At 55.2% G+C, this 27,697-nt stretch overlaps 3 protein-coding genes and 1 pseudogene across 10 annotated transcripts in view; 3 read left to right on the forward strand and 1 right to left on the reverse strand.

Annotated features, from left to right (window-relative positions):
• Positions 1-4,266, forward strand: part of Zer1 (zyg-11 related cell cycle regulator) — a 40,291-nt gene extending 36,025 nt beyond the window's left edge. For all 5 annotated transcript variants that reach the window (XM_028883236.2, XM_028883235.2, XM_028883237.2 and 2 more), the window contains exons 14-16: positions 46-143; positions 849-951; positions 2,745-4,266. In XM_028883236.2, coding sequence (XP_028739069.1) covers positions 46-143; positions 849-951; positions 2,745-2,802 — 259 coding nt within the window. In that variant the 3' untranslated portion in view covers positions 2,803-4,266. The remainder of the gene's footprint in view (positions 1-45; positions 144-848; positions 952-2,744) is intronic.
• A 2,494-nt stretch (positions 4,267-6,760) lies between these two features.
• LOC114702720 lies at positions 6,761-9,837 on the forward strand (annotated as a pseudogene).
• Zdhhc12 (zinc finger DHHC-type palmitoyltransferase 12) lies at positions 9,713-12,985 on the forward strand. Of its 2 annotated transcripts, none has more exons than XM_028883246.2 (5): positions 9,713-10,410; positions 11,336-11,472; positions 11,816-11,893; positions 12,100-12,263; positions 12,368-12,985. In XM_028883246.2, the coding sequence occupies exons 1-5, from the start codon at positions 9,837-9,839 to the stop codon at positions 12,687-12,689; spliced, it is 1,275 nt and encodes a 424-aa protein (XP_028739079.1). In that variant the 5' UTR covers positions 9,713-9,836; the 3' UTR covers positions 12,690-12,985. The 2 variants fall into 2 exon arrangements, with proteins under 2 accessions (XP_028739079.1, XP_028739078.1); XM_028883245.2 differs by having other exon boundaries at positions 9,722-10,410; positions 12,097-12,263.
• On the reverse strand, positions 12,924-27,360 carry Pkn3 (protein kinase N3). Of its 3 annotated transcripts, none has more exons than XM_028883243.2 (22): positions 27,232-27,359; positions 25,064-25,292; positions 24,535-24,680; positions 23,928-24,039; positions 23,731-23,858; positions 23,093-23,276; positions 21,135-21,281; positions 20,947-21,056; positions 20,693-20,836; positions 19,345-19,420; positions 19,102-19,264; positions 18,852-18,951; positions 18,686-18,753; positions 18,011-18,074; positions 17,771-17,862; positions 16,940-17,116; positions 15,886-15,948; positions 15,692-15,768; positions 13,960-14,102; positions 13,768-13,875; positions 13,527-13,607; positions 12,924-13,418 (listed from the first exon to the last, which is right to left on the reverse strand). In XM_028883243.2, the coding sequence occupies exons 1-22, from the start codon at positions 27,256-27,258 to the stop codon at positions 13,206-13,208; spliced, it is 2,652 nt and encodes an 883-aa protein (XP_028739076.1). In that variant the 5' UTR covers positions 27,259-27,359; the 3' UTR covers positions 12,924-13,205. The 3 variants fall into 3 exon arrangements, with proteins under 3 accessions (XP_028739076.1, XP_028739077.1, XP_028739075.1); XM_028883244.2 differs by lacking the exon at positions 27,232-27,359 and adding an exon at positions 26,264-27,216; XM_028883242.2 differs by having other exon boundaries at positions 23,731-24,039; positions 27,232-27,360.
• Between the last annotated feature and the right edge of the window lie 337 nt (positions 27,361-27,697).

The following is a 27,697-nucleotide window of genomic DNA, read 5'->3' on the forward strand; positions in this document are numbered from 1 at the left end:
CCCTGCTTCAGTCTCGGGCAACAGCAGCAGTCTCTCTCCCTCCAGGTCCTTTGAGCCGATTCTCCGCCTCCTTCCTCAGGGCATCTCTCCAGTCAGCCAGCACTGGGCCACCTGGGCCCTGTACAACCTCGTGTCTGTCTACCGTGAGTGCCTCCCCTCCCCAAGTTCAGACCCTCACTCAGCTGAACACAGCATGTCCACAGGGCGCTTGCATGCAGGAGGGGTCCCATGGGGTTACCGTTGGCCTTGTGTTTTAGAGCAGTCCTCTGCACTTGGGGACTGGTGGCATGCCGGGGTGATGGCAGCCCCACGCACCATCAGAAGCGACTCGGCCTCTACAGTGTGCCTTTCCTCACACTCCCTACCCTACTTGTCAGTGACCTTTCCAGTCTTTTTACCACCTGCAGGGCCAAAGGATACCCGTGGCTCCAGCCTGGGTGGCTACCACAGTCCTCTGGGGGTGTCTTACTAACAATATCATAAATGCAAGCTGCTGCCTGGGGACTCCAGTTCCAAAACTCCCTGGGAACCTGTGTCATGATACAAACCTCTAAGAGGGGTATCATGCTTTGGGCCTGTGCTTGGAATAATATTTTCTCAATTTATTTGTTAGGACAAAGTCTGGGGGAACTACAACAACTTTGGACCACAATAGGAAGTGTCTTTCCCAAGGGCTTGCCCCTTTCCCGTCCAGGTGGACCCAGGAGGCAGGCAGACGTGGCTTGCCCCTGCTCCAATGGGTCCTTCCCCGCCGCCCCGCTGTAGAGCAGTTCTGGAAGCAGGGTGGGTGTCTGGGGCACAGGCCCGTAGAAAGCCGCCCATCCTCAGCTCCCTGCTCTGCCCTACAGCTGACAAGTACTGCCCCCTGCTGATCAAAGAAGGTGGGATGCCCCTGCTGAGGGAGCTGATCAAGATGGCCACTGCCCGGCAGGAAACCAAGGAGATGGCCCGGTAAGAGACAAATCTTGCATTTCTGGCTGGGTACCTTGATCTGGTGGGCAAGGGGCACAGTGGGAATGGCCAAAGTTCCCAGGGGTCACTCGGGTTGAATGTGGAGCAGACAGTGTATGGCTGTCCAGCAGGGAGGGGCCCCTGTCATTTATCCATGTCACCGATCTGCAGCAGAGTTAATCTGCTCTCAAGGGCTCGGCTGGCTTCCTTTGATTCCCACTGAGAACCTCCTTGCTGCTCAGCAAGAACTCCGCATTATTTTTGACCACAGTGATTCCAATGACAAAGGACTCAGTGTGGTGATGCATATTCTAGAGGCCGTGTGTGCACAGTGCTAGTCTATCTGAATGCCAAGTGTGAAGGCGAAGGTCACCAAGGGGAAAGTGCCCTTTGATAGGCTAAAAGGAAGCTCAGTGGTACAGTATGCATGTACAGTATGGGGCATGTGCAAGGCCATGCATAGCACATATATACATGTGCACACACGTGCACACATACATACCCACGCACACGCACAAATTATCAGTGTGGGGGTTGGGGTATGCCAGAGTCCACACTGGGCTTCTGTGTCCGTGGGATTCATTGTTGAGTGTTGAGCATCAGCTCTGATTGTCCCTCCAGTGTGTGCACAAGAAAGTACAATACCACATGCTAGTATCAGTTGGATTGGCCATCCTCTCTCCCGATCCATTCTAGTTGGGAGGGTAGTCCCTTGTCATAATTCTGAGCACAGTGTAGCCTGAGGCTCAGACACCCCCACCCCCACCCCCACCCTCAGAACATGTCCTCCTGGGCTGGAGGCAGCAGCTGGTTCCAGTCATTATTTTTGGTGAAGACATTGTTTCAATCTTACTGACAGACTAGTCCTCAGTCTTCCTCGGAAGTCCGGGGAACTCACCAGCAGATTTCTTACCAGGGGCCTGGGGCTATCTATGCCAAACAAGGATCCTAGGACTTGCCAGTCACTAGGTGGGGCTCACCGGCCCTCTGGCACCAAAGGCCTTTTTGGCATCAAGGAATGAATGGCCCTGGGCATTTCCTTCTCAAAGGCCTTAATGCAGCCTTTTAGCAAATGGGGACTGCAGTGAACCCCCAAACCCAGAGGCTTCCTGTTGAGCAGGCAAGCAGTGTAGGTCAAACGTAACCACACCAGCAATGGGTGGCAGTTTTCTCAGGGAGCAGGGTGAGCTGGGACACTAAGACCCGAGACAGCGTGGCTGCCTGTGCAGATCTCCAGTCTGGTCCTTTTTGGGGACCCCCTAGTGGACTTCTGCTGAGAGAGTGGGCTGGTGTGCAGGGAAAACGGTGAGGAAAGCAGCAGTAGGTTCGGGGGCTCAGGTCTGGTAGGACCCCCTTCCCAAGCTGAGGGCTGCGGCAGTGCTCATGGCCACAGGCACTGTTTCCCAGGTGCTCGCTCTGCCAGCCACTGACACACCATTCAAGTCTGCGTCCGGGTCAGGGTCAGGGTCAGGGTCACTCTTAAGGTTCCTTAGACAGCTGTGTGGCCCCAGGAGGAGGGAGGGCAGGAGGAGCGGGGCCCCAGGAGGAGCGGGGAGAGGGGGGAAGGAGGAGCGGGGGGGGGGACAGGAGGAGCGGGGGGGAGGGGGGGAACAATATGGGGGGACAGGAGGAGCGGGGGCCCAGGAGGAGCAGGGGGAGGGGGGGAACGGGACAGGAGGAGGGGGGCAGGAGGAGCAGGGGGCCCACGAGGAGCGGGGGGCCCACGAGGAGCGGGGCCCACGAGGAGCGGCTCTCCTTAGCCACCCTCCACTGCTCTCCCCCGTTGCATCCAGCAAGGTGATTGAACACTGCAGTAACTTTAGAGAGGAGAACATGGACACGTCCAGATAGAGGCCTCCACCCATGGCCACACAGCTCGGACCACAGGACAGGAGGAAGCGCTGGAGGTCCAGTGGCAGGTCCCTTCCGCCTCCCACAGGATGAAGAGACAGCGAGGACTTTGCACAGCCGACGCTTTTCCTTAATGTTAGTGAGATCTATATATTCTATATATATTATTTTTTTTTGGTTAGGAAGTGTGAAGTTTTGTGTGTATGACCTCTCCTGAGTCTTCGCAGCTCCTTGCCACTCTCAGCCTGCCTCCAAGCTTTCATGGCTACCATGCTCACTCCCGCCCAGCCAGGCTTGCCTCTAATGCTGTGAGTCTCCAGCCCCTTCCCAGTGAGCTCAGACCCTGGCCTGGCTTCTGTCTGTTGTGGGAGGAGCTGGCCCTTACTGGGCAACAGCCCCGATGCCTGCCTGAGGGCCCTGTCGGGGCTCCCAGGTGAGGCTTGATGGGGTTGGGGGATTAAGACCAGCTCTATTGAATCTCCCAGAAGCCTTGGTGCTCCAGGCTGTAAGCCGTCCGAGGCCTCAGGCTAAGCAGCTCCTGTCCAGGGCCCCCCTGAAGAAGCAGGGCTGTGTTGACTCTCTGGCCAGGGCTGCCTGTGGCCATGCTGCTATGGAGGCTGCCTCAAGTCTCCCTCAGGCCCCAGGCTTTTGAAGGCTCCAGCCCAGAGATGGTCAGAACTCAGGGGCGATTCCATTGCCCCTTCTGCCAAACATGCCCACCCCACCCCAGCTCTGGCAGCTGGCACCTTCCAGGACCAGGTCTTGCTCCTTTTTCTGTAGCTCTCATCTGCCCACAGCATCCCAGTGCCCAGGTACTCCCACCAGCAGAGCTGAGCCCACCCCCCTGCCCAAGATACAAGGCAGGGGCTCCCCACTTCAGCCCTTCACAGTGACAGCGGGCAGCCACCTCCAGACCAGCACTGGGACCGTCCTCTGTCCCTCCAGCCCACTCAGGCTGTCCCTGAGAAGCCGCTGTGTTGTGTTACAGGCACAGTGACAGGCCGCCGCCGCCGCTGTCTAGGCATCTCATGCGTTGTATCTCTGTGTTGCTCCTCATTGACACAGGACCGCTGAGGAGGCCTGTGCTCACAAGAGAAAGCTCCCCCTGGAGGCAGCTTTTGGTGTGGCTTTTTCTGCCCTCTTTCTTCCCTGGGCCTGTTCTTTGATTTTTCTGGCCTGGCATGTCTGTCTCCAGGCAGAAGGGGCCTGGCTGTTCACAAAACTCAGGGAGAGGTAACTGACCTCTCCAGAGGAAGCTGTCTCCCTGGCCAAGTTAGAGAGAGGGCGTAACCGTGTGCTTCTCCCATGCAGCACGCGGGCAACCTTAGCCCTCCTTTCCACCCCTGCCCTTCCGGCAGAAGCCAGACCATGAGCAGAGTTCACATCCCATCGCTTTACCACCTGCGGTCTGGGGAATGTCTGTACTTTGGGGTGTCACGGAAATACATTTTTGTGCAAAGTGCAGAAGAGTGGTCTCTTTCTCTTTTGGCAGAGGAGATCGGGGAATACTGGTCTGGGGTGGGGGTGGGGGGTCAGGAAAGGGGCTAAGGGTCTCCCAGGGGGACCCTGGAGTGCAAGTGGTTTTGTTGTAGGTGTATGTGCCGGCCGGCAGGCTGGAGACAGGCGGCACACTGAGGCGAGGTGCATCTGTGACCTTCCCTCCACATCTATGCCTAGACACTGAGGTCATGGCTGGCCACCAGACTGCCAGAGCCTCCGCTGGGCTGGCACAGCCTACTGGGAGAGACACATAGTAAATAGAAATAGACTCGCCACTCTGCAGGAAAGATCAGAAAGGCCTCCTGCCATGCTGGGAAGATGAAGTGGCTCAGAACGTCTGGTGGGTGCTAGGCCGTGTCACAGAGCCCTGTGGAGGGAGAAGAACAGTGTGCCAGCAGTGTCCTCCACATAAGGCTAAGCCGAGCAGCAGAGAAGTGGAGCCTGCCGGGGATCGCATCTCAGGCAGAGAGAGGGCCCTGCTGTGGCAGTCAGGGAAACCGTCCCCTGGGGAGCAGTACTGGAAAGGCACATGAAGCTGTGGGTGGGGAACAGAGCTAAAGAGCCGAGAACAAACCTGAAATGAGGAGGCTCCGGCCTTGCCAGGACAGCCCTGCTTCCGTCTGGGCCCTAGTGGACCGGCGAGTAGTCCTTGCTCTCACAGGTTCTTGAATTGACAGTAACCACGCGGTCAGGTGCTCTCCAGACCACACAGAGGGTGAGGGCAGAAGTTCCAGGGCCACATCAAACGGTTCTGGGAGCTGGCCTGCTGACCACGCCCTCCTCAGTAGAGCAGAGTCCCCTCTTCCCTCAGCAGAGCCCACACCAGGCTCTTCCCTGGGTGAGTACCCTCTATCACTGGCAGCCCACAGGGTCCGGCCAGAAAGGGCATCACATCACATATGGTGCTTTGCCCTTGAACTCTGAGAGGGTCAGCCAAGTCCCGGAGAGATGAGGAGTGGCGTCAGGGCCTGCTGAAGGCTCCCTCTGTGCTCACCCTGTGTGCATCCGGCGTTCTCCTGGTCCTTGGAACAACCCTCAGTACACGGACTCAAAAGGTGAGGTGCCTTCTTACCTCAAGTACCGCAGCAGAGGGGGGACACAGGCTTCCGGCCTCCACCACGTGCTCCTCGCCCAGGTGCCTGCTGCTCCCCGTTTCCGGAACCCTGCTTCCTGCTCTCTCCTCACCCTGCTACACTCCCGTGGGGCTGTGAGCACCAGTGAGGGCTGTGCTGACATCCAGGACCCTCATAGGTTGATTTTATTTACTTTGTGTGAGTGTACACCACTTGGGTGCCGTGCCCATGGTGGCCAGAAGAGGGCAACAGCTCATAGCTGGGTGGCATGGGGGCTGAGAACCAAATTTCTTGAAGAGCAGTGAGCATTGACCCCTCAGCCATCTCTCCAGCCATCTCATCCAGGGCTCTTATTAGAAACCTCACTGGTTGAGCCAGACATGGCTTGGCAAGTAAAGGGGCTTGAGTCCAAGGCTGACTACCTGAGTTCTATCCCAGACCGACCCACACTGGGAAAGCCGAGATCAGACTCCTGCAACCCTCCCACCCCAAAAAACACAAATAAATACGCTAATTTTGTTACTGTTTTTCGAGAAAAGGTTTCTCTGTGTAGCCCTGCCTGTCCTGGAACTCATCCTGTAGCCCAGGCTGGCCTGGAACTCACAGGGATCCCCCTGCCTCTGCCTCCCCGTGCTGCGATCAAAGTCGTGCGCCACCACTATCTGGCTACATTTTTTTTTCCGAGACAGGGTCTCTCTGTAGACCTAGCCTATGTGAAATTGTGTAGACCACGCTGCCTCTGCCTAGTACTGGGATCAAAGGCACACACCACCATGCACAGTTGTACTGTGGCTTCTGCAGAGGGCTACACTTTGGTTCCCAGCACTCACATGGTGTTTATAACCATCTGTAAGTCCAGTTCCAGAGGACCTGACACCCTCTTATGACCTCTGCAGACACCAAGCCCAGACATGGTGCACAGACATGCATCCAGGCAAAACATTCACACTCATAAAATAATAATAACCAGGCTCAAGCCTGATGACCTAATTTGAGTCTCTATAACCCACATGGCAGGAGAGAACCAACAGGTAGGATTATCCTCTCCTTCCCATGGATACACCATGGCATCCATATAGATGCGCACACACAGACTCACAAATAAGTGGGGTGTGTGTGTTGTTGTTTGTTTTTGCTTGTTTGTTTTGTTTTGTCTCTCCCCGCCCCCCAGAGCCTCACTATTCAGCCCTATAGACCAGGGCTGGCCACCAGCCTGTCTCTCTGGCTCAAAGGCTGGCATTAAAGATGTGTGCCTCTGCCCTAGTGCTGGGTTTAAAGATGTGGGTGGCTCTGTTTGTTTGTTTGTTTGTTTTCTGAGGCAGGGTTTCTTTATGTAGCCTTGGCTGTCCTGGATCTCTTAGAGATCGCCTGCCTCTGCCTCTAGTGCTGGAATTAAAAGTGTGTGCCACCATTGTCTGGCTTCGAAACCCCTTTTTTGAGACAAACTTTCATATCACACAAGTTGGTTTTGAATCCTCTCCCCCATGTATAGTGGAGGATGGCCTTGAATTTCTGATTTCCCTGCCTCTACCTCCTGTATGTTGAGATTGCAGGCATGCACCGCCATACTCATTTTATACCATGCTGGGAATTGAATCCAGGTTTCAGTGCATGCGAACCAAGCACTCTAACAATTATAGAGTTACTAATCCCCAGTCCCTATTTAGTAATACCACGAAAAGTTTCTGATTAGCCCTAACCCTGCACACACACACACACACACACACACACACACACACACACACACACACACACTGAGAGAGAGGGAGAGAGGGGAGTAAGGGACAGTCATTCCTTCCAGAACCACGCTGGTCTTGGGAAGTCAGTTCCCCTACAGAAAAAGGGAATGTTTAATGAACCAAAACAAATAGCCAACAGCATGACTACCGGGAAGGGCAATCAGTCAGAGGTCAGCTGAATGGGGAAGGTACTCGGGACACAAGAAAACGTTAGTCTAGCTGGGCCGTGGTTGTAGCCTGGTGACAGGCACCTGTCTTAGAGGCGGGTACTATCGCCAACCCCATTGAGAGGCATGGGATATGCTATGTCTCTGACTCCAAGTCGGGCCATGCGTGTCCGGAATCCACACCAGAATCTCCTCTTTTCCATCATTCATTTGTAATACCTGAAAACAAATAGGAGGCAAGAGTGTCATCAGACTGCTCTGTGTTAGCAGACTCCTGGTTTCCAAGCTTCCTGCATTTGTTTTACCTGCTGCTGTTCCCGAGTCCATGGAGTCGCTTCACGCCCGATTGTTTCCTGGTCTCTCCATCAAGATTCAACGCAGCAATGGCTTAATTCACAGTGCCAATATAAGCACAGTGAACTTGGAGAAATCCTGTGTTTCAGTGGAATGGACAGAAGGAGGTAACACAAAGGGAAAGAGATTGATATTGATGATGTGGCTGCAATAAAGCCAGAACTCTTCCAGCTTCTTCCCTTACACCGAAGGACAATCTGCCACTGCAGGGAAACGTAACAGTTCCGAGGCAAAAACGCAGATTGGTCAACTCCAAAATTCCAGCTCCAAAAGGAGGTCTTCAACGTTAGGGATTTAGCTTAGTGGTAGAGCACTTGCCTAGCAAGTGCAAGGCCCTGGGTTCGGTCCTCAGCTGTGGGAGAAAAAAAAAGGTCTTCAAAGCCGGTCCACTCGCATGTCCACTGTCCCAGAGGTTCAAATTGCCACTCAGGTGAAGGACATGGAGGTGGAGCTGCCTGTGTCTACAAACTCTTGCAAACAGTTTTCAGTTACCACCGGCTTCCCTCGGCCCTCCTGCCCTGCAGTAACAGAATTACCATTGTCGATGGTCAGCGAGGAGACAGAAGAGCAAGTCCACCCTCCCCGAAGCATGTCTTCTGCAAACCCTGGAAATTCAGTTTGGAGGAAATCATGTATTGTGAAGGAAATGGAAAAAATGAAGAACAAGCGGAAAGAGAAGAGGGCCCAGAACTGGGAAATAAGAATAAAGCGAGCTCAGGAACATGACAGCAGCTTCCCAAACTGGGAATTTGCCCGGATGATTAAAGAATTTTGGGTTACTATGGAATGTCACCCACTTACTGTGACTGATCCTTTTGAGGAACACAGGATCTGTGTCTGTGTTAAGAAGCGCCCACTGAATAAACAAGAACTGACCAAGAAGGAAATCGATGTGATTTCTGTCCCAGCAAGTGTTTCCTCTTTGTGCATGAACCAAATTAAAAGTGGACTTGACAAAGTATCTGGAGAACGAGGTGTTCTACTTCGACATTGCCTTCGACGAAACAGCTTCACATGAAGTTGTCTGCAGGTTCACAGCAAGGCCACTGGTGCAGACGATTTTTGAAGGGGGAAAAGAAGCTTGCTTTGCCTATGGGCAGACAGGCAGTGGGAAGACTCATACAGTGGGTGGAGACCTGTCTGGTAAATCTCAGAATGCATCTAAAGGGATCTACGCAATGGCTTCCCGGGATGTCTTCCTTTTGAAGAGTCAGCCTCGCTACCAGAACTTAAACCTGGAAGTTTATGTGACATTCTTTGAGATCTACAATGGGAAGGTGTTTGATCTGCTCAACAAGAATGCCAAGTTACGTGTCCCAGAAGACAACAAGCAACAGGTGCAGGTTGTGGGATGCAGAAGTAACTGGTTAACTGCTGATGACGTCATCAAGATGCTCAACATGGGCAGCACCTGCAGGACTTCTGGACAAACGTTTGCCAACTCCAATTCCTCCCACTCCCATGCCTGCTTCCAGATTCTTCTTTGAGCCAAAGGGAGATTACATGGCAAATTCTCTTTGGTAGATCTGGCAGGGAATGAACGAGGGGCCGACACTTCTAATGCTGACCGGCAGACTTGCATGGAGGGTGCAGAGATTAACAAGTCTCTCCTAGCTCTGAAGGAGTGCATCAGGGCGCTCGGACAGAACAAGCCTCATTCCCCAATCCGTCAGAGCAAGCTGACACAGGTGCTGAGGGACTCATTCGTTGGCGAGAACTTGAGGACTGGCATGATTGCCATGATCTCACCAGGCATAAGCTCCTGTGAATATACATCAAACACGCTGAGATATGCAGACAGCGGGCCCAGTGGAGAACAGCCAACTCAAATGGAAACAAGAGATGGAAGCCAGTTCTAATGGAACCCCGCTGGCAGTTGATTTCACCAAGGAAGAGGAGGAGCTGTCTTCCCAGATGTCCAGCATTAATGAAGCCATAACTCAGATCAGGGAGCTGGAAGAGAGGGCCATGGAGAAGCTCAAGGAGATCATACAGCAAGGACCAGGCTGGCTTGGGCTCTCTGAGATGACCGATCAGCCCGAATACGACTTGGAGGCCTTTGTGAAGAAAGCAGAGTCTGCCCTGGCCCAGCAGGCTAAGCACTTCTCAGCCCTGCAGGAAGTCATCAAGGCCCTGCGCCTGGCCATGCAGCTGGAAGAACAGGCTAGCAAGCAAATAAACATCGAGAAACGACACCATTGATGACTTCAAATAAAGATCTGTTTGGTATCAAAAAAAAAGAGTGTCATCAAGGCGCACCTTCGTGCAAGCCCTGCCAATCACCCCTTGAGAGCAAGCACCGCGTGGCCTCCGGGCATCACAGATGGAACCTGTGTCTTGTGGAGGGGGGCGCCAAAGACAGGCACGTGCGCGCATGCGGGGGGTGGGGGTCTTTCCGAGGCTTCCGCCTCCCCGCCTTAGCAAAGTTACCTGGCCCACGGGGGGCGGAGTTAGGGAGTTACGGTCTGTGCGCGCGCCGGCCCCGCCCTCGGTCTCCTCTGGCACCTGTTGGCCTGAGGGGCCGCGGCTGCCACCCAATAGACAGCCTCCCTGAGCCGCCAGGGCCCCGCCCCCGATGCGAAGCCACCAATCCCCGCGTTGCCACCGCCCCTCTGCTCCCTGGCCCCTCCTTCCGCGCGCTTCTTCCGGGCCGGCTGGAGCGGGGGGCCGAGGCCATGGCTCTCTGGGCGCTGCTCAGCCCTGGGGTGCTGGTGCGGACTGGGCACACCGTGCTGACCTGGGGGATCACGCTGGTGCTCTTCCTGCACGACACCGGTGAGCCGGACACCGCGCGACCCCGAATCCCTCATCTTTCCCCTGGAGTGGGTCTCATCCGGTTCCCCTAATCCTCAGATACATTGAGATTCACCACCAGCTCCTCAATTCTCATCTGTCGACCCAGGAACCATCCACTCTCTGTCTGATACCCAAGTTGGTCCCTAATTAATGCCGGGATTTTTCCTGTCGACGACATATATCCATCCAAAGACCACCAGTGACCATCAAATCCGAGGACCAACTAGAGGCCCCGTCTCCCCTGACCCCGGGCTCCACCCCATCCTTCCTTCTCAGAAATTGCCTCCCAACCTCTCCCTGAATAAGATTAAGAAATCGATTAGATTCAAATACTGGCTTTTTTCACAACTCCCCAAATCCTGAGAAGACTACTGCCCAAAAGAACACCAGAGCGGTCTCCCACCTTCCCTTGGTAGCATTCACCCATCCACCTCCTTCCCCTTTATTTCCTTCAGCAACTCCTACCCAGGTTTCCCCACCCAAGGCAACGCCCCCACCACTGAGGCTTTGGGTCAGCCTCCTCCACTGCCTTTGCCCTTTATGCTCAGGCTTCCCCTCCAGGAATCAGCAGCTCCTTTCCAAACCTATGCTCTCTTTCGACCAAGAGTACTGGAGTTGTCTACACTCAGCTTGTCCAGTGTCTCCACGCTCTCTCACTTCTCAGCTCTCCCACCTCTCCAGAATCCTCATCTACCACCATGGGCTTAAACACGCTGGGACCTTTCTAGCCTGGGCTCCCTAGGCAGCAGCATCTGGGCCTCTTTGAGGGCTGACTCTTCCCATGGAGAACCTTTTCCCCTTGCCCCATTCATCAGGTTAACCTCATCCCCCCATTCCCCCCCACCCAGCTACTTCCTTCCTGTCCCCTCTTGCTGTGGGCCTCACTGTCCTCTGGCCTCTCCAGAGCTCCGTCAATGGGAAGAACAAGGGGAGCTGTTCCTGCCCCTCACCTTCCTGCTCCTGGTTCTGGGCTCCCTGTTGCTCTACCTGGCTGTATCACTCATGGACCCGGGCTATGTGACCACGCATCCCCAACCTCAGGTAACCAGGGACCCTGAGGTCCAAACCCCTCCTTGGGCCGACAGGGAAATGAGACCTCAGAAATATGTCTGTGTGGAGCTCTGAGCTGCTTCCGTTGTAGGTCATCTTGGTGAGGCCTTTCCTACCCTATGATTTTGCTCCTACAATGAGGAAATCACCAAGGCCCACATGAGAGCAGGTGCCTTGCAAAGGCCATCACGTGTCCAGTACTCTACTGTGTCCCCACCTCCCTTCTACATGGGGTGGGCCCCAAGTCCTGCACAACCTAAGAGAGATGCCCCCCCTGTCATCTGCCGGCCAAGGGGACCCTCCCCCCATCCCATACCCTTTGTTTCGTTTTCAGGAGGAACCTAAGGAGGAACAGACAGCCATGGTTCCCCAGGCTATCCCACTTCGGCGTTGCAGATACTGCCTGGTGCTGGTGGGTGATGCGCACATACTCTTGTGGGAGGCATCGGGACCAGATTAAGACTCCTTGCCCGGGTGCCCGGGCACCTTGGCCTTTCCCCTCCTCCAGGAAGGCCTCCCCATTTTAGGACCTGACCGTGGCCTTCAGCCCTCTCAGAACCCACAGGGGGGGGGGGGGGGCGCCAGCACTGAGCCCGGACTCCCTCTGTGCCACAGCAGCCCCTGCGAGCCCGACACTGCCGGGACTGCCGCCGCTGCGTTCGCCGCTATGACCACCACTGCCCCTGGATGGAGAACTGTGTGGGGGAACGCAACCACCCGCTCTTCGTGGCCTACCTGGCACTGCAGCTGGTGGTTCTCCTCTGGGGCCTGTACCTGGCGTGGTAGGTGCATCGGGGAGTGTGGACAGCATGCACACAGGTGCTCACAGAGCTGGGACGCCCTGGGACGCCCTGCGCCCCCCAACTCCTCCTTCCCTGTCCTCTAGGTCGGGTCTCCGGTTCTTCCAGCCCTGGGGGCTGTGGCTCCGGTCTACCGGGCTCCTGTTTACCACCTTCCTGCTGCTTTCCTTCTGCTCACTGGTGGTCGGCCTGCTCCTGGCCTCACACCTCTACCTGGTGGCCATCAATACTACTACCTGGGAATTCATATCTTCACACCGAATCGCCTACCTCCGCCAGCGCACCGGCAACCCCTTTGACCGAGGTCTGACTCGAAACCTGGCCCACTTCTTCTGTGGGTGGCCCTCTGGGCCCTGGGAGACCCTGTGGGCTGAAGAGGAGGAGGAAGGCAGCAGCCAGGCTGTCTAGGCTTGCTGAAGAAAAGGCTGCCATTGTGCCTAAAAACCGGAGGCTGTGCCACTAGGGGTCAGCCCAGTTAGCCTGAGCTCTTTACCCCTTCCCAGGCTACCAGCCCTCAGCAGAGCATCGGACAGAACCCCCCCACACACACAAGGAAGATGGAAGAAAAGGACATAAGTGGGGGGAAGTGGGGAGGGCGCGACACAAAGAGAACCCAGACTCTGCCACACCCCCTGGCCTGGCTACCTCGAATGTACAGTTTTATTAATTTAATCCTCTATAAAGGCAAGTATTAAAAAGACAAACAGTCCTGCTGTGGGGCCTTTCCCGCTGACCTGGGCACTGCCAGGAAGCAGAAGGGTTAGCGACACAGCTCACCCAGTAACCCTGAGGAGAGCCTCCGGCAGCAGCCCACGGTCACTACCTGGAACCCCACACGTTCATTAAATACCTTGGCCCTGGGCACATGGACAAGTAGCGAGTTCTCGAAATCTGGCAGAGGGAGGCAGAGGGGCCAGGAGACCCTCAGGACTCCAGGAACCTCTGAGACACAAAGTCAAAGTCCCGGAAGGCAGCCTGTTGGCGAGCGGTGAGGGAACTTTGGGGTGCCGGTGGGGTCAGGGTTGGCGGCAGGCTGGTGAACTCCCCTTCAAAGTAGCGAAGATCTGCGGGGCCACAGAGAGTAGGCACAAAGGGGGGCCGGACAGTGCGGGCAAGCAAGGCCTGCCAGTTGATGGTCTGGAAACAGGATGGAGGAATCTGAGAAGGTGGGAACAGCAGACCCCGGGGTCACCCAGCCCTCCCACCTCACCAGGCAGTGGGGACTGCTGGGTCCTGGCCACTTACCCTGAAGAATGGCTGCACCTTGATCTCCTCTGCGTCCTGCTCTCCTGCCCCTAGACGCTTCTCTGGGCACTTCTGGAGGAGCTGGCAGGAAGCGGGGTAGGTGTGAACTCGGCCCGCCACTCCAGGTGCTGGCTGCCCACAGGTACCCTACTTAAGTCACGCCTCAGGGACCCAAGGTGGTGTCAGGAAGCACACAAGTCACGAGCAGCTGCCTGGCCAAGCCCTGGACCTTGGGACTCACCTTCTGAATGAGCTCAAGCCCTTGAACGGATAGAAAGTGCGGATATGGGGCGTCTGCATTAACGATGCAGTCGAACACCTCCTCTTCTGTGTCCCCCGGGAATGGGCACTGTGAAGACGGGGGCGGGGCAGGTTATGGGGGTCATCCCACTGTCCCCACCCCGGACCCTGGAAGCCCCACTCAAGGACTCACCTCACCCACTAGCATCTCATAGAGCAGCACACCCAGCCCCCACCAGTCCACAGCCCGAGTGTAAGCCTCCTGAGTCAGAACTTCGGGAGCCAGGAACTCGGGGGTGCCACAGAAGGTGCTCGTCCGGTCCCCAAATCCAATCCCTGCAAACCATCATCCACACCAATGCCTGCTTAGGTGTGGCTCACTCACTATAGCCTCTGTGGCTATAAGAATCAACAGGGGGAGGGGCCTGGAGGGATGGCTCAGTGGTTAAGGGAGGACTCAGGTTGGATTCCAGCACCCACGGGGTGGCTTTGCAACTGTCTGTAACTCCAGTTTCAGGGGATCTGAAGCCCTCTTACGGCCTCCACAGGCTCTAGGCACAGACATACATGCATGCAAAACACCCATACACAAATATTTTTTGGAATTCCTTTTTTTTTAATTAATATTTCTCCTGCCCGATCACAGTTTTCTCTCCTATCCCATGGCTAGCTGATATACAGGGAAGGCCTGCAATTTTCTGAAGGGAAGGGAGAGGTAGTGGATTGGAGTGGGGGAGGTCAGAGGGAGGAACACACAAAAATTTTATATACAAAAATATTTTAAAAATCACCATGCAGTGGTGGCGCACACCTTTAATCCTAGCACTTGGGAGGCAGAGGTAGGTGGATCTCTGTGAGTTCGAGGCCAGCCTGATCTCCAAAGTGAGTTCCAGGAAAGGCGCAAAGCTACACAGAGAAACCCTGTCTCGGAAAAAAAAACAAAAATCAAGGCCAGAGATAGAGGTGTGATTCAGTAGTAAAGTGCTTGCCTGGCACATGTGAAACCGTGGGTCAAAACTCAATAATGCGGGCTGGAGAGATGGCTCAGAGGTTAAGAGTACCGACTGCTCTTCCAGAGGTCCTGAGTTCAATTCCTAGCACCCACATGGTGGCTCACAACCATCTGTAATGAGATCTGGCACCCTCTTCTGTATAGATAAATAATTCTTTTTTTTTTTTTTTTTTGGTTTTTCGAGACAGGGTTTCTCTGTGTAGCTTTGCGCCTTTTCCTGGAACTCACTTGGTAGCCCAGGCTGGCCTCGAACTCACAGAGATCCGCCTGGCTCTGCCTCCCGAGTGCTGGGATTAAAGGCGTGCGCCACCAACGCCCGGCCTAGATAAAAAATTCTTAAAAAAAAAAAAAAAAACTCGCCGGGTGGTGGTGGCGCACACCTTTAATCCCAGCACTCGGGAGGCAGAGCCAGGCGGATCTCTGTGAGTTCGAGGCCAGCCTGGGCTACCAAGTGAGTTCCAGGAAAGGCGCAAAGCTACACAGAGAAACCCTGTCTCGAAAAACAAAAACAAAAACAAAAACAAAAAAACTCAACAATGCAAATACATACATACATTTCATATGTACGTAGATACATATTTACTAATCTGTGCCAGCCTTTATGATACCCATTAACAAGGTGTGCTGTGTCCTGCAGACCCCCTAGGCCAAGGTAATCATGCAGCCAGTGACTGTATGAGAAAGCTAAGTCTGCTGAACCTATGTGCAGAACAAAGTCCTCTTCAGTCCTAACCATAGATTCTCTGACCAACTACAAATTAGGAAGAGCCAGTACTCTAAGCTGTCCTCCTAAGTAAGGGTCCCAGGTGGGAATTAAGGCCAGCGGCTGAGGAGCCTGGGTGCCCATGAGTGGGTTGACTTCCGGCTGGCCTGGGCAAGACAAGCGGATGTGATTCCAGGAGGGGGGCCCCACCTTCCTTGCACAGTCCAAAGTCCGCAATCTTCAGGAAACCCTGGGCATCCAGAAGTAGATTATCCAACTTCAGATCCCTGAGGGCAGAGGGCTGCAGATCAAAGGGGCTGAAAAGGGCTGAGGCCCAGACCTCAGCAGCAGCACAGGGGAGGGGCACCCCAGGTCCACCCTAGCATCTCTCAGGCAGAGACTACCTGTAAATGATCCTCTTCTCGTGTAGGAACTGCAGCCCCAGGACCACACAGGCCAGGTAGAAGCTGAGGGAGGGATGGTACAGGGAGGATTCAGGCCAGGCGCTAGGAGGCACCAGAAGGTCCTGGCCAGATTCAGGCATGGATGAGACCAGACAAATAATATGGTGCCTGGGCTAGAAGGGCCCAGAGTCATCCCAATGTTGTCATATATTAATGACCTATCCTTCCCAGGCTCTACTATGTAGGACCACTGGATCCAGTAGTATAGACCTGTGATCGCAGCTACTTGGGATGCTGAGGCTGGAGGGTACGAATTTTGAGGCTAGTCTGGTCTACATAGTAGAACCCGCTTTCAAAAAACAAACAGAAAAGGAAACACAGAGGGCTGGGGATGTAACTCAGTGGTAGAGCACTTGCCTGGCATACACTAAACCCTGGGTTCAGTGCTCTGTATGGGTATCTCCCCAGCAGCCTGTGGAGGATAACCATCACGACTTTTACTCAAATCAGGATCTGGGAGGCTGGAGAGATGGCCAGGATTTAAGAGAGAGTATTACTCCTGAAGATGACCTGAGTTTGGTTCCTAGAATCAGGTTTCTACATCAGGTTGCTCACAACTGCCCGTCATTCCAGCTCCAGGGTATCTGGCACCCTCTTCTGGCCTCCAAGGGTTCCTGCACTCAGGTGCACATGGCCATGCACAGCCACACATACATACAATCAAATGAGGATCTGAGACTTGACTCAGGGTCATACACCCAGTATGACACTCAGTTCAGAACTGATACGCTGAGTCAGATTGCTCTAAGCAGAGCAGGCACGGGAGCATGGCAAGCAACTCCAGCTGCCATCCTGTGCTGAGCAGTTTGCAAGCATTGCTGTCATCCCTGCAACAATCTTACAAACTTGTGGGGACAAATCCCATCCACAACTATGCAAACAGAACCCCCGTGTGCTGTAAGAGTTCCACCAAGGCTCCTCCAACCCGGTGCTACTTGTCTGCTGGGTACCTCCTACCCCAAGGAAGCAAGCGCCAAGTAACCAGGGAACCCACCAGGCCTGGGGTTCAGGAAAGACGTCCTCGTGGATCTGCATCATGAGGTCTCCTCCAGGCACAAACTCAGTAACAAAGCAGGCATGGCTGGAGGTCTGGAAGCAGGCCAGGAGGGACAGCAGGAAGGGGTGTCCTGTGTGACCCACAGCCTCCAGGATCCGCTTCTCGCAGTACAGGCTGCAAGGGAGGGCGGGATGGATGGGATGGAGCCTCCATGGGCTGTGCCCTGACACCCACACAGCACCTCTGGTTGGATGGGTCCTCAAAGAGCGAAGGAGGTAAGTTGATGGTCTGCACATGGGGAAGGTTTAAAACCATCAAAACTAGACGTGTGGTGGCACACGCCTTTAATCCCAGCATCGGGAGGCAGAGGCAGGTGGATCTCTGAGTTCCAGGACAGCCAGGGCTACACAAAGAAACCCTGTCTTTTTTTTTTTTTTTTTTGGTTTTTCGAGACAGGGTTTCTCTGTGTAGCTTTGTGCCTTTCCTGGAACTCACTTGGTAGCCCAGGCTGGCCTCGAACTCATGGAGATCTGCCTGCCTCTGCCTCCTGAGTGCTGGGATTAAAGGCGTGCGCCACCACCGCCCAGCTTGAGAAACCCTGTCTTTAAAAGACAAAACAAAAAACAACAACAAACCTTCAAAACTATCCCAGTCCTATTTATAAAAGAGTTTCTCAAGCTGGTGCTTAGTGAACCCCAAGGTGCTGAAAGACGTGAGAGCTTTCCCAGTGCCAAAAAGAGAACCTGAACCTGGCCTCTGGAATCTTGAGCTGCCTTGTGGGACCCAGGCTAATCACCCACGTGTCAGCTACTTCTCAGTTATACACACCTGTCAATCTCGTCCCGGCCCAGCACTTCCTGCTTCTTTAGGGCCTTAACAGCATAGTACTTTCCGGTTCCTTTGTACTGGACCAGGAGGACCTGGGGACCGGAAAGAGCTGGGCTCCAGATGGGCAGGACAGAGAGACCTCACCTCCCTATCCTGCACCCCCACATCCCAGCACCTCCTAGCTAATGTGCTGAGGCTCACCCACCCACCAACTCCACTGCGCTATCCTCAACCCGCTACCTTCCCGAAGTGTCCCCTGCCCAGTACAGCCAAGCATCGGAAGTCCTGAAGTCGGGGGGGTTTCCTGCAAGAAAGAAAGGGCACAAGGAGTGGGACAGGACCAAGGTCAGGCCTTCCTGTCACAGCCTAGGCTGTCCCCACAGCTGGAATTTAAAAACTGCATTCAGCACATAAGGAAGGCATTGAGCAAACCAGTTTGTGTACCCAAGGAGCCAGGGAGTGAGGTGTCAATCGGTATGTATGATGAGTGAGTGTTGGTGCACACTTGTAATCTCAGCACTCAGACCACAGAGACAGGGGGATCACAAGTTCAAGGCCAGCCTGGGCTACACAGTAAAGCCTTATTTTTAAAAAAGTAAGTCTCAAGGAAGTGAAATGGCTTAAATTCCATGCCTAGGACCCACTTTAGAAATGCCAGACGTAGTGGCTGGTTCACATCTGAAACTCCAGCCCCCGCACCCTAAGGTGAGGCGGGAGGTGGAAATGAAGAAGTTCAATTACGTGAGCAGCAAGCACAGTAGCGAAGCAATGAGCCCCTGCCTCAAGAACCAAGTGGAATCCCAAGAAGCTGTGCTCTGCCTTCCACATGGGTCTGTGTGTGCGTGCAGGCACACACAAGCACAATCCTTAAAAAAACAAATCCAAGTCTCTAAATGAATGCAAGCCAGTGAGTACCTGGTGGGTGAGGCCGCCAGGGTGGGCACTGTTCCAGTTCTAGGGTCCATGTGGGGGCGTTTGGTACACTGTGAGGACAGCGGGGTTCAGGACAGAGCTGACATGCTGGCCCTCTTTCCCTCCTCCTCCAGCCTCTGGGTCTGCCCCCACCTCCAGAATCTCTTACAGGAGTGTCCCGGGCTGGTTCTTGGGCCAGATAGAGACGAGGGGGCTTAGGTGGAGGCTTCATGTCTTCTCCCGAGAGGGTCTTCGTGGGCAGGAAATTACTGTCAGAAGAAGGAGATGTCTGAGCTGGGACAGATGGAGGTGGGAGGGGCATGGCCATGGGAAGGGACAGAGAAGGTCAAAGGGTGAGCCAGAGAACACAAAACATTCACACGCAGAGCCTGGATGGATGGGACCCGCAGGCGGCTCACCTGGGGGAAGCAGAATTGGAGGTCCCAGGGGCCGCAGTTGGGGGACACCCTTTAGGGGGACTGACTGTGCTTGGTGAGCTACAGGGGGGCAGCAGGTTCATGACCAGGCGTCCCCAGGCTGCCATGCTGAGGTTCATCTGGGAAGCCCTCAGGAAGTCCTGGCCTAGAGGAGGCAGATGGGGCTCAGTTCCACCATCCCAATGGTCAGCCTCGCCCTCTCCTCACAGTCTCCACCCTCCATACCTCTACGCTTAGAGAAAATGCGTCTCTGCCTCTGTAGCCGAGGCCTCCTTTCAATGACAGGGTCACAGAAGGTTACCTAAAGGGACATGAACAGAGCTGAAGACCTGGACTGGCCACCCTCCACCCCTACCGGCTAGGCCCCAAGAGCCCAGCTCTCAATCTCAACCAATGGAGGTATCCTAGTTATCTATTACTGTCAACATGACAGAGCCAGAACCATCTGAGAGGAACTGCTTAGATCCCATGGCTTGTGGGCATGTCTGGGGAACTGTCTTGATCGTTAGTTGAGACAGGAGGGTCCAGCTCCCTGTGGGTGGCACCATCCATAGACTGGGATATATAAGAAAGCTAGCCAGCCAGACCGTGGTGGCGCACGCCTTTAATCCCAGCACTCAGGAGGCAGAGCCAGGCAGATCTCTGTGAGTTTGAGGCTAGCCTGGTCTACAGAGTGAGATCCAGGACAGGCACCAAAAACTACACAGAGAAACCCTCTCTTGAAAAAATGAAAAACAAAAAACAAAAACAAAACCCCACAAAAAAAAAAAAAAAAAAAAAAAAAAAAAAAAAAAAAAAAGCTAGCCAAGCATGAGCTTGTGAGGGAGGCCGAGAGCAGGGCCAGCAAGCAGGGTTCCTCCTTGGTTTCTGCTTTGAGTTCCTGCTTAAGGTCCTGCCCTGACTTAAGATAGGCTAGAAATCTCTAAGTTGAAATAAACTCTTTCCTCCCCAAAAGTTGCTCTTGGCCAGTGTTTTTATCTCAGAATGACACTAGTATGAGAGGCAAAACAAAGGACCCAGAAAATACAACACATCCTCATTGGTGCCAGTGGAGAAACTGAGGCCCAGAGAAGAGGCACTTATTCAAGGTGACATATGAGCCAGGACAATGTCAGGGGAGAGACCTGAGCCTCTCTGCAGCCCTGTGTGTGGAACCATCTCCATTCCTCAGCTCCCACACTTCTGTGGGGTGCCGGTCTGTATGTATGCATATATATATAAATGCAGGTAGAGGTTGACACGGATATGTATGCATATATATATATATATATATATGCAGGTGGACGTTGACATGGAGTGTCCGCCTTTCCACCTTATTTTTTGAGACACGGCCTCTCACTGAACCTGGACCTCACTGTTTCAGCTAGACCGGCTGGTGAGCAGGCCTCGGGATCCAGCTACCTCTGTATAACCAACCAGCAGTGACATCTACAGACAAGCACCACTACACCTAGTTTTTACACGGATGCTAGGGATTTTGCACACAGCAAGCACATTTTACCCCCTGAGCCATCCCCCCACCAAAGTGTCAGTCCTAAAGACCCTCCGTTAGAGGTCAAGGGTCAGTGGGAACCTGGGCAAAGAGCCTTCCTTGCGGCACCAGGCTGAGAGAAAGCTGGTGACAGGCATTGTCCAGGAAGTCCTCAAGCTTCAGGAAGGCCACCCCACACAACTGCCGCCAGTCCCGCCAGTGAACCCCGATCTCCAGCTCACGTGCCTGTGTGGGGAAGACCAGGCTAAGGAATGGGGTTTGGCATCAGCCACACGTGAGTGGCCTGCCTCCCTGCACCCCATAGCTAACCCTGACCATACAAAGGCCAGCCTTACTCGATCCAAGGAGATGTTAAAAGCCTGGTCCCAGGATTTCTCGGCCACCGGTCCCCATCCTGTCTGACCCACAACGCGGTTGTCAACCTTCAGTACAGCCAGTACCTCACCTGTAGTGCCAAGGCTGGGATTCAGAGCATGCTCAGAGCGGGGACCCCCAGCCCCTCCCACGATTCCTCCTTACTCACTGGCCAGCTCTCCTCCACCACGCTGCTGCCTGGACCGGGTTCGGCGCCAGCCCTCAGAGGCGCTGCCTGCCAGGACAGCCATGGGAGACCGTCCAGGCACCGCTGCCAGCAGCTGTTCACAGCCCAGGAGGTGAACCTGCAGGGTGCCTGGCCGGGAGTCGGGAGGGCACTTTGTCAGAAGCCCCCACCAACGGGCCAAGGGACCCCAGAGGGATGCCACTTGCTCCAGGAGGGTTAGAGTTAGGGTTAGCTGACCCAAACCCTGTCCACACTAGGCCTTGGTTGCCACCCCTCATCCTCAGCAGTCCTCCCAGCTCTACCTCCCGGGTGCCTGTGCAGTGGCAGGACACAGCAGACCACCCCCAGAGCTGTGTGGAACCACGGCTTGGGGTAAGCTGCGGTCCGGAGCACAAGGCCTGGAGAGCATGGCGGCCTCAAGTACACAGGGGCAGGCCCCGGAGCCTGGGAGCACGCGCAGCTCCAGGGATGCCTGCCCCATTTGTTCCTATCTGAACAGTGGGGGAGAGTCCCGGATAGGAACAAAACATGTTTTGTCTGAGATCACTGAGAGGAAGCAGGAACCCCGGAGCCCGAGGGCACACAATGCGTCTGGGAAGATCTTTTTGGTGGGCTGGACCTGGGGGTAATACTTGGGGAACTTACAGAGAGCCCAAGTGTGGTGTCCAGGCAGGATACTCATCTTAGGAGATGGGTGCTCAGCCATGAACTAAGATATGGGGTTTTAGGTCTTGTTTTTAGATAGGATCTCATCAGCCCAAGCTGGCCTCAAACTCAGTCTGTAGCTAAAGATACCCTTGAACTCCTGGTCCTCCAGCCTCACTTCCCAAGGGCTTAGATTATAGGTGTGTGCTACCATACCCAGTTTAAATGATGCTGGGAATCAAACCCAGGGCCTAGTGCATGCCAGGCAAGAACTCTACCAACTGCCTCCCCTGGCTACATCCTTGTCTCGAACCTTTGCCTTTAAACAAGCAGTTCCCTGTCTTCCCCAGCTCGCTGACTTGACCATAAGCATGCCCACGAGACCTCCAAGCTCAGACTCCACCTCTTCTAGGGAACCCCCATGACCCACGACCAGTGAAAGGCCCACCACGGAGCAGGGCCCTGTCTAGACCCATCCACTGTGCTCTGCAGCAGGCACCAGCTGGGCTGGAGCTCGCAGCTCAGAAGATTTGCTGACTGTCACCTACTGCTACAAGGAGGCAGATAGGAAAGACCTTTCTGGCCGGGTGGTGGTGGCGCATGCCTTTAATCCCAAACTCAGGAGGCAGAGGCAGGCGGATCTCTGAGTTTGAGTCCAGCCTGGTCTACAGAGTGAGTTCCAGGACAGTCAGGGCTACACAGAGAAACCCTGTCTGGAAAACAACCAAAAAACAACAACAAAAACAAAACCAAAAACCAAAGAGAGAGAGAGAAAGGAAAGATCTAACTTTGTGGAAGCCCATGCTGCCCAGGCCTGGCTCCAAGGCCGACAGGGGAGTGTGCCGACTAACACTGTACTCCAACTTACGGTCACTTGTTTAAATTACATCACACTGGCCAAACCCTGCCTGCGCTCGGTGCCGGAGGATCACAAGTTAGTGGGTTTACAAAGCAATCCACCTGTCAGTGCTCATCGTTTCTAGCCTTCCTTTGTTTACTTTGAGACAGGGTCTCACTCTGTAGCTCTGGCTGTCCTGGAACTCACGCTGTAGACCAGGCTGTCCTGGAACTCACAGAGATCCTCCTGCCTCTGCCTCCTGAGTGCTGGAGTTAAAGCCATGACCACCATGCCTGGCTACTATCATTTCTGTTACAGATGGATAAACTGAGAACCAGAGTGGGAATGTCAGCTATCCAAGCTCACACAGCAGGACTGAACTCTTTCCCACAGTACTTGGGGTCCTCTCCAAAAGGTAAGGGGCTCCCTGAAGTGAGAGGGAACCCTTTGGACCTACCTGTCAGGGCAATGGGTTTCACAAGTGTCCCCAAAGGCTGGGGGTTCCCGAGCACCGCCATCTGCAGCTCTCGGGTCACCCTGCTGCGTAGGGAGTGGGTAGGCGGTAGCCTCTCCAGCAGCGATTCCAGGGCCAGTCGCAGGAGGTCCAGCTTCTGGGAAGACTCCTGGAGCTGGGCCTGGGCCTACAAAGGAGACGCAGATAGAGACAGCCATGCGGCACAGGTTAAAGGGACAGATGATGCCTTGTGGTTCTTCACCGCCACCCCGCACAGGCAGCAAGCCCTTGGTGCCTGGCACCACTGCAGGGCGGACAGAGATAAGCAGAGCGGTAGGAAGAGCAGATCTCTATGATCTGCCTGGTCTACAGAGTTCCAAACTAGCCAAGACTACAAGACTAACCAGAGAAGCCCTGTCTTAAAAAAAGAAGAGCAGTTGCCGGGCAGCGGTGGCGCATGCCTTTAATCCCAGCACTCGGGAGGCAGAGCCAGGCGGATCTCTGTGAGTTCGAGGCCAGCCTGGGCTACAAAGCGAGTTCCAGGAAAGGCACAAAGCTACACAGAGCAACCCTGTCTCGAAAAAAACAAAAATAAAACAAAACAAAAAAGAAGAGCAATGGTCCAGGGGACACAGTCTGACCTCAGCCAGCGCCTTGCGGTCCTGCATTCTCTGGCCACCAAGCAGCTTCACCACGTTCTTGGCTCCTGCAGCCACAGCGGCCTCGATTCGCAGGCGATGCTGCAGCTCCTCTGCTAGCAAGTCAGGGCCTGCAGGGAGGAGGCGAACCCTCAGCCCTGGCCACCGGGGGCCGCCCTCCCTGCCTTGAGAGGCCTCACCTGGCTCTGGAGACCCGCTGGCCTCCAGGCTGCTTATCTTCATTCGGAGTAGGGCAACCTTCAGTTGGCTATCCTTCAACATCTGCTGGGCAGCCGCCAGGAGCTTCCTTTCCTACGGGGATGTGACACTTGCCCCATCATATCAGGGCTACGGCAGATGACCAGGACCTGGAGTTGAGCTCCCCCTACTATGCCAAGGTTCAACCCCTACAAGGAAGCCACGGCAGACGAGGCTCCCTGTTGAACTAGGTGACGGGGTAGGGGCCGGGGTGAGCAGAGCCTGATTCCCATAAGTTTGATAAGCTAAGTCTTTCGGCGTCCTGTCAGATGGAGCACAGAGGACAGAGGCTGAGAGTTGAACCTGGCAGCTGGGTGGATATTCCGCTAGACTGCTGTTGGGCCTCTACGATAGAGTGGATCGGAACCTTGCGTCACCTGACCAGCTAGGATTTAGGGCTGTACCTCCGCCATTAGACGAAGGCCTGGGGCTGGGCAGCATTTCCCTCTTGGCACACGGGCTGGCACTGTACTCCTAACACCTGAGAGCCAGATCTCTGCCACTGCTCAGAAGCCAGGCCTGTGCCTCCAGTCAGGCCCCAGCACTTACCTTGGGGGTGCCGCTGGCACACGTGTGGATCATGTTCTCAGCCCCCTGCTTTACCTTCAGCTCCACCTGCAGCTGCCTCTGTAAAACCTCCACGTGCCGGGCCCTTGCCTGCTCTGCCCGCGGCCGGGGTCCTGAGGCCGCTGGCTCTGCGGAGAGAAAGTGGGGGATGCATGATCCTGCCACCAGAGTCCAGACCTCTGTAACGAGGCTCTCTGCCGGGCGGCGGTGGCGCACGCCTTTAATCCCAGCACTCGGGAGGCAGAGGCAGGCGGATCTCTGTGAGTTCGAGGCCAGCCTGGGCTACCAAGTGAGTTCCAGGAAAGGCGCAAAGCTGCATAGAGAAACCCTGTCTTGAACCGCCCCCCACCCCCCAAAAAAAGGCTCTTTTTTTCCCTTCCTTCCTGGCCTTGTCAGCAACATGGATGATATAGGGAGGTCAGGTGGTCTTGCCCAGTGGTCAGAGCCAAGGCCAGATCAGGGTGTCCATGAATCTCCTATTCCCCGGGGTCTGTGCAGACTTCTCACTCACCGGCTGAGGTTGGCAGCAGAACTCGGGCATGCAACTCCCGAAGCTCGCCATGCAGCTGCTCCAGGCGGCGGTTGGAGGCCCTCAGCAGCTGCTGCACATGGCCCAGGTGGCGTCGGTCTGTGGCCACACGCCGCATGTTTTCCATGCCCTCCTTGATCTTCAGCTCCTTCTGGATAGCTCGACGGATCATCTCTTTCTCATCCTCGGGGGGCCTCTGGCCGGTGCCAGGCTGCAAAAGAGCAGGGAAGTCATAGCCCACCCCCCTCCAAGGGGAAGAGACACAGCAGGCAGAGCTCTGGGTGTCTCAGAACGCTGCTGCGGTGTCCAGCGCTTGTCTTCCTTTCAAAGAAGGGAGAGAGATGACAGATCAGGTTCCCAGGATGCTCTCTGGGTACTGAGTTCCAGACCACAGAGCTCTAACAACACTGGATCCCCTTCACCTCTGCAGCAAGCACTCTTTCGCCAAAGAACCCACAGCCTGGAACATGCTAATAAGCAAGAGCTCTGCCACAGAGCCACATGCTTGGTTCCCATTCCTGTTCTTCTTCATCTTCTTCTTCTTCTTCTTTTTTTTTTTTTTTTTTTTTTTTTTTTTTTTGGTTTTTCGAGACAGGGTTTCTCTGTGTAGCTTTGCGCCTTTCCTGGAGCTCACTTGGTAGCCCAGGCTGGCCTCGAACTCACAGAGATCCACCTGCCTCTGCCTCCCGAGTGCTGGGATTAAAGGCGTGCGCCACCACCGCCCGGCTCCCATTCCCGTTCTATACAGGCGAAAAGAACAAAGTGGGTGAGCAGCTTGCTCACAGAGGCGACAACGACCACTGTGTGCTGAGGGACAGTGACCCCATTCTCTCCTAGTCAAACTGCTTTCTCCAGATCTGAGAGCCAAGTGCAGTATGGGAGGTAAATACAGGTAAGGAATTTACTCAAGGCCGCATGCAGGAGGCAGCCAGTGGCCCAAGACATCAACACTTGTTTCCTCTGCCTAAGTGTGGTAGGCAAGTGATGAAACGGAGCTGCCAAGGAGCTGAGGAGGTCTGGGCGGCTCAGCTCTGGCAGGAAATAAAAGACCCCCTCCACTGTTCACCAGGTTAGAGGCAGGAGAGGAAACCTCCCTCTCAGCGGCCGACCTCAGCCCAGGCAACCTGCTGGCCCCCTCCCATCCCAAGGATCACGGCAGCCACCCTATTTTATTCCTCTTACCTCTCTGCGTTCCATCTCCCGAGCCCCATGAAAGAATGGCTACTCAGTTTAGGGGCCCTCCAACCCCCCAACTCCAGGCCTCAGCTAGGCTGGCTGGCTCTGCCTTAGCTGTCAGAGGGTGAGGGCGAGGGCGAGGCTCAGGAAATCCTTTGACCGCCCCAGGCAAGAAGGCCAGAGCCAAAGGCCTGAGCAAACAAAGCTCTCCCAGAGCTGGGGGCCTGCTGGCCACCAGGGTCCTGAGTCACCCCGCTGCTGCCACAGGGCGGAGGCTCACAGGAAATCGGAAAATGTGTACAAGTCACTGCTGAACAGGCCAAGAGGGATCTCTGGAGGCAGGGTACCGGGAGGGGCGAGATTCAGCCTTGCAGGCTGCCTGAGCCCGTGAGGTGCTCATATCTACACGGCTTGGCTTGGTACTGGATGCTCTCTTGTACATAAATATCCCGCCCCACCTCTAACTGCCCTGAGGTAGGACACCACCTCTCTCCCCTTTACATCTAACCCAAACCCCTCCACATTGTGGACCCTTCGGTAGACCCGAGAGGATTCCCTGCGCATTGCTGGGCCAGGTGCCTCTGGTGGGAAAGTGTTCTTGCCCGTGGGTGTGATGTGTTGGGGACAACGCCCACCAAGAGCTCAGTCCCGTCCTCCCCAAGGCAAGCACCCCGCCCCAGACTCTTCTTGGAGGGCCGGCACCCCAACCTCTGCGCTCCCGGCACATTCCACCCGCCTGAAAGTCTCCAGAAGACTGATTTTTAAGGAACTTGAGACCCAGCCTGATGGCACATTCCACGTTTTCAGGCATGCTGCCAGGCTGGATCTCCGTCACTCTGGGGACCAGAGTATTAACCCAGGGCTCAGGTCCCGCCCCGCGCAGGGGTCACCAGCAGAGAGGCCGGAGTAGGGTGGAAACGCAAGCGTGGGGTGCTCTGAGCTGCAAACGCGGCCGCTGCGCGCGCTCGGTTCACCTGGCGCGCCGCCCCATTCTGCTCCATGGCGCCGCGCGGGCCAGTCCTCGCCTTCACTGTGGTTCCGGAAGCCCGGGCCTCTGCGCCGGGCTTTCAAACTTGAAACTTCCCGGGAAGCGGCGCGCGACAGGCGGGATCGGGCGCCCCCTCCGGAGACCGGCGCGTCCGGCGGGTGCTGGAGAGCAGCGCCCCCTCCCGGCTGCGAGGGAGCAGCGTCCCGGACCCCACTCCCGAGTTCAGCTCGGCGGACCCGGGGTCCCCTTCCTGCCTTAGCGGCTCACACTCTGCACCACAGCTGATCTTCCTAGAGATGGGAAGTCCCGGGGCCATTTCTACGCCAGCTTTACCGGCAGCGCGCGCCGGGAGCCTGGCCCGATGCGGAGTAAACCTTGATCCAAATTATGGCCAGATACAAATAAGATATGAACCCAAGGCAGGCTCGTTACGAAATGAGGTTGCTGACTCA

Source organism: Peromyscus leucopus, chromosome 4, assembly GCF_004664715.2.
Source record: "Peromyscus leucopus breed LL Stock chromosome 4, UCI_PerLeu_2.1, whole genome shotgun sequence".
Lineage (NCBI taxonomy): Eukaryota > Metazoa > Chordata > Mammalia > Rodentia > Cricetidae > Peromyscus > Peromyscus leucopus.

Excerpts from the sequence above, each read along its gene's own strand:
- Pkn3 (XM_028883242.2), bottom strand. The coding sequence starts at position 27,258 with ATGGAGCAGAATGGGGCGGCGCGCCAG. Across the intron at positions 17,863-18,010 it reads GCAGGGGACACTTCGGGAAG|GTCCTCCTGGTCCAGTACAA; the intron begins GTAGCGGGTTGA and ends TCCGGTCCCCAG. Across the intron at positions 17,117-17,770 it reads GGCCGGGACGAGATTGACAG|CCTGTACTGCGAGAAGCGGA; the intron begins GTGTGTATAACT and ends CCTCCCTTGCAG.
- Zdhhc12 (XM_028883245.2), top strand. The coding sequence starts at position 9,837 with ATGACTTCAAATAAAGATCTGTTTGGTATCAAAAAAAAAGAGTGTCAT. Across the intron at positions 10,411-11,335 it reads GCTCTTCCTGCACGACACCG|AGCTCCGTCAATGGGAAGAA; the intron begins GTGAGCCGGACA and ends TGGCCTCTCCAG. Across the intron at positions 12,264-12,367 it reads TGGGGCCTGTACCTGGCGTG|GTCGGGTCTCCGGTTCTTCC; the intron begins GTAGGTGCATCG and ends CCTGTCCTCTAG.